This window comes from Papilio machaon, chromosome 20 (genome assembly GCF_912999745.1).
Source record: "Papilio machaon chromosome 20, ilPapMach1.1, whole genome shotgun sequence".
Taxonomy (NCBI): domain Eukaryota; kingdom Metazoa; phylum Arthropoda; class Insecta; order Lepidoptera; family Papilionidae; genus Papilio; species Papilio machaon.
The window spans coordinates 4,585,810-4,596,045 of NC_060005.1; the positions used below are offsets into that span (position 1 = coordinate 4,585,810).

Here is a 10,236-nt window from a genome sequence, read left to right on the forward strand (position 1 = left end):
GAGGGTCACTACACGATAGTTCAACAAGCCAGGAATATGTGATAAGAGAATGTTCAAATATTTCTGTTCTGTTTATGTGTTTTAATAAAATTTTTAAATATTTTGATTTCTACATTTAAGGGGGCCGTGAAGGATACTGGAACGGGTGGCACCGCCAATACCGGCGGTAACTGGCCTCACAGCGGGAAAGCCACGCCCCTAACTGCGGGCCACTTGACCCCAGCTGATAGGCATGGATCTGTACAGGTGAGAAACAAACATAGATTAAACATTCAAACGAGTAGAAACATGTTTCTAATCGTTTGGTCGATGTATTTACGACATATGTTAATCTATGGTAAAAGACAAGAAACATGTTTCTAATCGTTTGGTCGTTGTTTTTACGACATTTGTTAAACTATGGTAAAAGGGTAGAAACATGTTTCTAATCGTTTGGTCGTTGTATTTACGACATATGTTAAACTATGGTAAAAGGGTAGAAACATGTTTCTAATCGTTTGGTCGTTGTATTTACGACATATATTAAACTATGGTAAAAGGGTAGAAACATGTTTCTAATCGTTTGGTCGTTGTATTTACGACATATGTTAAACTATGGTAAAAGAGTAGAAACATGTTTTTAATATTTCAATCATACACTAAACCGTTAAACATGTTTCTGCTCGTTTGAATCAATAATAAAATTTATATGTTAAATCTGTTGCTACTGGGATACGGTTGTGTCAATGAAAATGTTCAATTTTTAATATTTATTGCTCAAAACAAACCACCTCTGTATTACGGTGTTTTATTACTATTTAGCTATTTTATATAAGCACTCATATTAAACAGAATATTTAATTAAGCACTAAAGTTAGACGAGTTTACTTTTTAAATTGAAGTGACAAGTCGCCAGTTTACTATTAGGGACTTCGTTCACAAGTTAAGGTATAACGTGGAAACTAAATATTGTATTGTTGAATCGTCGACTTGAATTGTCTAATATCAAGCGCATCAACAGCGACTACATGTCAACTGTATAGGTTTGCTCCGCCATCTTGAAATTTGCAGCGACTTTTGACAAACAAGTTACTAGCGTCTTTGGCAATGACAGATAGATACTCTATGACATTATATTGCGTAAGTCGCTCAGTGACTAAAATCATTGGGTTTCGACGATTTACTCTGCCTTGTGTACGAAGGGCCTTAATCTTTGAAATCAAATAATAATGTTTTCGGTTTATTTATGTGTCTTTGCATGATTTTTCTTTGTTTCTCGATGCATCTATATTTTTTTCCTTTACACGTAAATGTATATTTTGATGTATTTATTTTTTTTAGCTATTGAAGAATAAGCATTTTCGGTATGTGAAATTTCCCGGATCCGTTTCCACGGTCAGTTGTGAACATTTTGCGACAATCCTTGTTGTGACTGTCTGCATGATCGTGAGTTTTCACCGGAGAAACATTTGTACGAAAACATATTGCTATCCCTATCATTCTCTTTAGAAAAAAACGAGAGATAACAATATGTTTTATACAGATGTTTCGGTAGTGGAAACACACGATGAAGCTTTGTTATTGACGCTCAGTGGTTTTATAGCTTTGCACCGTTGCCTGTGTTATGTGCCATCTAAGATATTAAAATAATTGGCACATATAATCGATCATTATAATAATTGTATTATTGATCTATATATTTATTTACGGGGTGTTTTATTAACCACTATCATAATTGTTATTTATATTTCTCATCAATCATAACATTTAATGATTGCCATTTCGTCATTGTATCATATCATTTATTTGCTAGATTAACCTAGTTTTTTTAATAATCGATTGTATAGTTTGTTTTGACTGCATAAGATCTTGTATCTTTATTACTCTACAGACAAGAGGGTATTGATTTTTGCGCGTATTTAAGTTTATTTTTTTCCTGAAGAGGACAGTCGTGTTACGCTATTTATAATTCAAGAACGGTTGAACCCATAAGACTGAGAATTGGTAGGAAGGTAGTTTAGTACCAGGAGATGGACGAATTTGAATTACGCGCGAACGGAGTCGCGGACAAATAGTAGTATTTCATATAACTTTGGCACAGAGGCTCAAAGATTATCATTCTTGTTGACATTCGTTATCATACTGTATTTAATCCACTATATTGTCTCTCTTCGTTACCAAAACAGTTTTTCTTCATCGAAACCACTCTATCATTTGTCATTTCTGTCGTCTCATGGTGACATTATTAACATATTATTCTGTCCTTTTTTTATCATATAGTGAAATACGTATAGTCTATCTTTTTCCCTCAAACCACTGGTCGATTAAATGTGTTCATTAAATATTATTGTACATAATAATTTGGTTTTTACAATAACAAGTAATCGAGTGCAAACTTATTTGATTTGCGAGCAATATTTGTTTTGTATTGAATCAGCTTTGTGTGATTGCTTCTGTATTATACAGTATTGAATTTAAATGAAAATATCACATAAAAAAATAACATATTTGTTTCGTATGGTCCTAAGAAAGTATGGAAAATGTTGACTATTTTATTATATTAATATAAATTGTAAATTTTGTCTAAATTGGAAGATAACTTTATTTCTGTAAAGTTAACATCGCGTTATGTTAATAAAAATAGTAGTTTTTTATTTGGAAGGGAATTTTGTGTCGTAGTTATTGTTTTATAGCGTGTCTATAGTCTGTCTTTGATGTGTAGATTTTCGTAATCTTGCTTATTCTAAACAATCTGCTATGTCGCTAAATGTACACTTGCCAAAATTTACCTGAGAAATTACTTTCTCACTCAAAAGAAGTTTTAAATGTATTATTTCAATATAAAGAGATATAAATGTGTACATATGTAAGGTTGATAATTATTTTTAAATTTTGTACATAAATAAATGTTTTTGGCTTTTACCAAGAGAGTAACTTAAATTATATATAAAATAAAATATGAAACAAATTAACCAATATCAGATCGGAGGGTATTTAAGACAGACATTTTAGTTGCCTGTAATCCCATTAAGCCAGGGATTCCTAAAGTGTTCTGTGCCCCAAGGGGTCGATACCGAACTTAAAGCATTGCTTATTCTTACTCTGTCTTCTTCTATTGACCTAAGTCAGAATGAAATAATGTCTGATAATAGGAATAATTGATGTTAAAAGTAGGTAATTTGGCCATTGGATTCTGTGGTAACAGTTCATTTTGAAAGAGGGGTCACTTCTCCAAAATAGTTTGGGGATCCCTGCATTTAGTTAACGTCGGTGTCAGCTTGTTTTTATTTACGTCATAGGAACAAATGAATAGACATCGATGACGTCATTAAATGTGAAATGTTTCTTCTTCAATGACGTCATTGGATACGTTGCGTAATCGACAATGTTTGAGGTGATAGGTCATGGTGCGTGTTTCCGTCAGGTGGTGAGCTCTACGAATGGCGAGCTGGGGGCGGATGACCCGACGGCGGGTCACAGCAACACGCCCATCACGCAGCCCCACCACGAGGTCGATGTCGTCGACGACACCAAGTCAGTGTTTCAACTGTATGGACGTTTTTTTTTTATTTTTTTCTTTTAGTTTTTAATTTTTATTTTAAACCAGCACGACAAAGGAGGTCATCGTTTAATTTAGTTTTTATCTACGTTTGAATGATAATATATATTTAATTTTTATGAAATGTAAATAAATGTTAATTTATTTACACTTTTTTATGCTGATCTCCTGTGTTGTCTTTTATTTTTATTTATTGTTATTACCTATTTATTCACTTCACATTTGAGAATAGTCAAGTGAAATGGCTAAAGGTTATGAGTATTTTTTGTTTTTTTTTTTTCCGTTTTTAGTTTTTACCCTAGTTCATAACCTATTTTTCTAGTTTTAACTAGATCATAGTTTATAAGTATAGTAACTCTAAAACGGTCTTATTATTTATCGGTATCCAGTTTTTTCTACAGCAAAAAACTGTTAATTGAATCAGATTTACTTATTTATAATTACAATGCAAACTTTCAAAATGTAGGATGTATGAGGTCTGTATGTTCAGAGGTCTTACATGTGATAGTTATTTTTTCATGACATTTGAGTTTAATTACGCCGTCTACTTTGCGGAATTTCGATCTCTATAAAGAATATGGAAAAAATGATGATAACACCAAAATCAGCAATCAATTTAACCACAAGCAGACTCTGTAAATCGTCATGTAGGCAATCCGTTTATTCCAGGTGTTGCTGTTTCTTCAAGCGCAAAAAGAAGAAGTGCGCGGCGCGCGCGGGCAAGTGACGCGTGTGCACGTGACCCGCGCACTAGCCCCCCACCCCTCCCCCCACAGACACACCCCCACACACGCCCCCACACGCCCCCGCCACACCCCCACACATACCCCCACACTGCGCACTGCCATCCACCATCTCACACATCTCACACACAGTACATCGACGAATACCAACAAATATTCGGACATATCTGTGATTCGTTATCCATTTTATTATACACCATCCATCATTTGATAGTATCTTATGTCAAAGAAGAATTGTACGCATTATTTTCTTTCGATAGTTTTCAGTTCTTATTGAAAATAACAATCACACGTTTAATGTCCATTTCGATTTCGCTAATACTCACTTTTATTTATTCCTTTTCAAATACATCGTGATGTGTTAAGCGTGTTTTTGTGAAGATTGTTCGATTCTGACATCTTTTTCATCATGGCGACATCGATTGCGATCGAAAACTATATGCTGTTCCAAGTTAAAACATAAAATTCATAAACGTTTTATTCCAAATTTGTTTAGAATATTTCCTTTCGTCTCTCAATTTCTAAATAATTACGACACGGTCGAAAGAAATACAGAAAAACATATAAACTCATAATACATTAATTTCACGTATTTTTTTTTAACATAACGAATTCTTGTACAGATTTAGTTCACAATGTTTTATTTTCATTTATAACAGCGTATACATTTATGATGTTCTAACATTATCTGTTGTAGTTTCGGATGGCAGTGTCCAAATCAAATCCACGTACTGTGCTATTCCGATCATTTCCTTGCGCTTAGTATATTCAAATTTATCTGACATCCGTCATCGTGACATCTGTCATCGTGACATCTGTCATCGTGACATCTATGTGTGAATAAAGACTTATGACTGTTGTAAACTATTGCTAGTTTAAAATAAATCAATTTTAGAGTTATTCAATGGAAATGTTATCATATTATATAATCACTTATTAAAATCTGTATAATGTCGTGTCGGAGTAATTAATTTTATTTTCAACACTAGCAATAAGTATTATGTCCCATTAATGGCTGAAATTATAACTTGCATATTTATTGAATGGGCAACACTTGTCTTAAATCACATGATCTTTTACTATAACATGTAGCAGCTAGATAATGACATATTAAATACATTAACGTATTAACAATCTATATGTTTTATTTCATATGTCTATACAGTCAAGGACGTTTATTTCCTACCCATTTCGACGAATAGTCGCGGCCACAATACAATTATGTTTAAACAAGGATATCTGAGCAGGTTAGATAAGTGCTGATGAGTATAGAAAATAGTCCAAAAAAAACATGACAGCTTCAGTACGTAAGGAGACATATTTTACATTGACAGGGGGGCGCTAGTGGGCTGTTATAATTTAGTTTGACTTATAAGCCCACCGGGTTAGATTTCCTATATAATATCTCTTATTGTGACATTTTCCTTTGCGATATTCGATCATAAGTGGGTAGCGAATTTAATTCTTTGACTGTAACTGTGTGAGTGCTATACCCTATATATAAAAATAAGTAAAAAAAGATGGAATTTGTATTTACTTGTAATTACTGTTATGTAAAGTTCATTACCGGATATGCTTTGAGCATAAGCAAGTTGATGTAAATTTATATTTTTTTTGCCACGAATATAAAATGATATAGATATTTATTATTATTTACTGTGAGTTTTCACTGCGGAAACATACACATAAAACATATTGTGAGAAAACATCTTTGTATCTAAGTAATGGAAGAGAAAAAAAAAGTTTCATTTGAAACTTTAATTATGAGTTTTTGATAAAAAAACTTGCTATCGCAACATGTTTCAACGTGAATGTTTTTATAGTGTAAACGCACGGTAAGTATTGTGTTTGCAGTCTGTCTATTGCTAGTACATTATCCTCAGTTTTTATATATTGTAAATTATTCAAATTTTTCTTTTAGGTCTAGATTTTTTTTTTGAACCGTTTTCGGTTATAATAATAAATCAGATTATGTAAAATACGTATGTATTTCAATTTATTTGTGGCATATATCAATTTAGACACATTGAGAATTGTCATTTGTGAATTGGAAATTGCCCTTTATTATATGTCGCAGTCATATTGTATAATCCGTCGTATTACATTACGGCTACCTGTTATTAAAAACATGGCCGTTTTGTAATTCGGCCGTTCAACGAGTAGCCGGATAGACATTATATGTTCTTCAATAAGGCCAAAATTCGTACGCATCGTACTAAAATTTAATCTGTAGGGTTACCATACGTTTAAAAACGGCCATGTTTTTGGTAAAAGCTAGCCGTAATGTAATACGGCGGATTATACAATATGACTGCGACATATAACATAAGCTCCGGTACGTTGGTAAAGTTCGTATTTTATCTATTAAGTATGAAAGCAAAGTTTTATGTATTTCTTCTGCTTATGATCGGTCGCCGTTGTTTTGTACGTGGAATTTTTTTCTTTATTAAATTATTGTTAAAATATAAAACTTAAAAAAAATAATTGAAAATTATTCTCATATAAAATGATTTTGTCTGTTGAATATTTGTTTATGCTAGCGCAAGTTTTTTTTTTTTGTAATTTCATCGCAGTGTGGTCTTTAATGTCAGTTTTGTTAATCGAATTGGAATCGGCTCAGTTTAATCTAGTCTTTGCAGATGTTACGACTATTGCATTCAATAGTTGAAAACAGTCGTATTACACAAATCACATGGATCGTATGAGGAGATGCTAAGCATAAGAAAGATAATTTCAAATCTTTAAATTAGTTGTTTTTCATATTTATTACTTTAAATAATTTAAAATAAATGTGTCATTGGTTTGCAATATCTATATTTTAAATTTTTATTTATGAAATTTTTAAATTTTTATAAAATTTGCGTCTGCGTACGTCTTCACTTCACGAGTGGCGGTGACAGACTGATAGGCCACGCCCACTTTTCTATTATCGGAATTTAGTTGCAAGTCGTTGCAGTTGCTTACGTCATCTCCTCTGTATATCCTAGTGTTGTATCGTGTGCCTTTCAAATATCGATATTTTGTTTCGTGTCTTTTGCTTTAGTATATCAGTGGGGAGTGGGTGGCGATGTTTTTATTTGTGTTCCCGTCCGTAGAGAGTTATGTTATTTCATCTTACTATCGATTTATTTATTTTTATCATGGGACAAGAGATCACATCGGTAGTGTCTGATGCTTATATACGGTCCATTTCAAGTCTATTGCGAAGAGAAATCTTTAGATTGGTAAAATAGTTGGCAAATGACTTGCAATTAAATACATTTCCGGAGGAAATCTCAGTCTAACCTCAAATTGTTTAAATTATGTCATTGGTCAATTTTGTACAAGCTCCATCTTACGTCAGTCTTTAGTTTTCAACTGGTTTTTAATTTACTCTGTCCCATTCGATTAGTGTTCGATACATTTTCTTAAGTCCTGTGAGTTCTCTAAAACTTTATAATTATTATATTTTTGTTACATAAGTAATGATTTACCATAATGTAGTTTTGTGGCTATTTACTAAGTTTGAGTGTTGTGGGGCGTCTGTTGTATCGCTGGGGACTACTTACATAATCAATATCGTATACTTTATTTATGTCTTGTTTGCTAACGGTAATAGACTTGAATAGACCATGTCTAGTCTTCTTGTACTTGTTTGTTCACATTAAGCAATTATTAGCAAATTGATAGCAAGGAAAAGAGGATTAGGATTTGTCATTTTCTACTGATGGATAGGCGGATAATTTTAGTATCCCTTTTATTTTGTAAATCCATTCGTTTGTTATTTTAACTCGATACAGATGTCTATGGTCAAGTCACATCACTATTTTAACGAATTTAGGTTGTTCTGCTACTTTTATTGTAACTTTAATTCTCTAAACATTTAAAAAGTTTAAAAATTTCAATTTGAAATATAAGTTAGTGCCCCGGCGTTGCGCATCGACTATAACCTAACTATAGTTATTTTTATTAAGTCATTGAAGTGAGCTCAGTTGTTAGTTAGGGCCCCTCATTGCTGGCTCCATTCCTGTAACTTTGACACGTCTATTATTTATGTCTATGTAATTTTTTAGGTTATAAGTCGCTGATATAACCCGATTAGGTAATTACTACGCAATAACTTTAATCCTAGGGCAGTTTGGACAGTGTTGATCAAACTTGAATTTCCACTCGCAAAACACTTACAGAAACATATCACTGTCTTTGTTCTTTTCAAATAGAATGAAAGTGATGGCTATATTTTTTTGTACAATTGTTTCTGCAGTGGAAATGCGGTATGGATGAAGTCGTTATACAAAAAGTGCAATAATGAAAGTATGAAAAGATAGAATTTTCTAGAATTTGTTTCTACCGTATCGGCTTGAAATGCGACAAGACTGACATTTATAGTGCGTTTCAAATAGAAATTTATAAGTCAATGACTGATATGTCAAAATTCGATAGAAAAATACAGATTCAAAAAAAATATTTGACGTCTAGGAGATACAGATTAAAAATAAATGTTATTTTTAAAATATCTTTTTTATTTGCTAGATGTGACGTCACAATATGGCGTCGGTTGACGCATTTTCTTATTTGAAACGCATTATACATATCGTAGGAATTTGCTGCCTCTGACTCTTGTCAATTCATATTTTACTATTATATCATTGGAGCTAGATTGTAAAAAAAAGTTCTTAGTTAAATGCTAAAAAGATTTGTCGGTTTTTTTTTCTTTTTATAATAAGTATTGCGGTTAGTGTCGTTTTGTTTACTCACATCTGTGACCTAAAGTATACGAAATAGAAACCCAAAAAATGGAGTCAATTACTGAAATTGCAACGAAAAAAGTTACATGTAGTCTTAGAGATGTAACTGTTTTCGTCGCATTAATCGAATAGAATCCGAAGTCAACAGTCTCTTACACTTCTACAATCTAAAATCAAATGTCTAAAAAATATTTGAAATTCACTTTATTCTACTTTCGATTCACTTCGCGCGGGAGATTTTTTTACTCAAAGGGGAATTATTTCACCAATGATTTTCAATTCTTCTGAAATATTTCTAAAAGGAAGGGTTTAGGAGTGATCGGAGTTTTGATTAATATAGGCCTATATCAAGCTATGTATAAAAAGGTTTATAAATGAGTCGGTATACGTAAGTCAGATGGAATTAAATCAATTGTTCGAACGCTCTTACATTAATGGATCTAGGGTTTAGTTGGATTTACGACTGGGAGGGGGGGGGGTTTGATTTTTGTAAGGCTACATTTTATCAAGTTAACAATACAAAATTTTGTACATTTCAAAGCAAAGTAGCGGAGAGTTAATTGGAATTAAATTTAATAGAAAAAATATAAAGTTTAACATTTGTTTCAGAAGAATTCTGATTTTTTCTTGAAGTCTTTATCTTTTACCCTTGGATCTGTCATAGCTTAGGGTATTAGTAAATGAATTTTTATTACATAATTTCATTTTGTAATACAAATCAAGTTAATTGAGTGATGACGACCATTTTTATATATAGTCTGAATTGATCCTAAGATGGTATTATAAGATTGGAAGACAATCACGGAATGTTGGTTGAGAACTAGTGTATTGTAGGGTATATATGTATGTACAGACTGATGGTCGATAGTTCTACTATATTGAAGAGATCAGTTCGTAAGTTTGTTCGTCAGCGTTATTTTCAACGTATTTGTGGGGTTTCATATTTAAATCAGCTGTTGGAAATGCGATTTTTAATACGACTTTACCGTTTTTCTATACAAAATGGCGTATGAATACAGCCACGATGAATCAATTGGCATATAAAAAAAATATTACAGTCAGTCATCACAATTTATTCCCTTTTAATGTATTAACGTTTTTAAAAAGCAATTAAATTACATGTTGTATCGTTTTCATATATATTTAGATAAAAAATATAGAAAATTCGATTAATTACTTAATAATTCCGAGTGGAAAATTGAGTCTTTTTTTTCGTTATTTAAAATTA

The 10,236-nt window shown here is 32.2% G+C and overlaps 1 protein-coding gene across 12 annotated transcripts in view; it reads left to right on the forward strand.

The window, feature by feature from the left end:
• Positions 1–4,317, forward strand: part of LOC106717464 (casein kinase I) — a 43,198-nt gene extending 38,881 nt beyond the window's left edge. For 6 of the 12 annotated variants that reach the window (XM_045682730.1, XM_045682728.1, XM_045682729.1 and 3 more), the window contains 4 exons: positions 121–246; positions 1,321–1,374; positions 3,404–3,528; positions 4,190–4,317. In XM_045682730.1, coding sequence (XP_045538686.1) covers positions 121–246; positions 1,321–1,374; positions 3,404–3,528; positions 4,190–4,265 — 381 coding nt within the window. In that variant the 3' untranslated portion in view covers positions 4,266–4,317. The remainder of the gene's footprint in view (positions 1–120; positions 247–1,320; positions 1,375–3,403; positions 3,529–4,189) is intronic. The other 6 variants (XM_045682733.1, XM_045682738.1, XM_045682734.1 and 3 more) reach the window with 4 other exon arrangements.
• Positions 4,318–10,236: the final 5,919 nt, after the last annotated feature.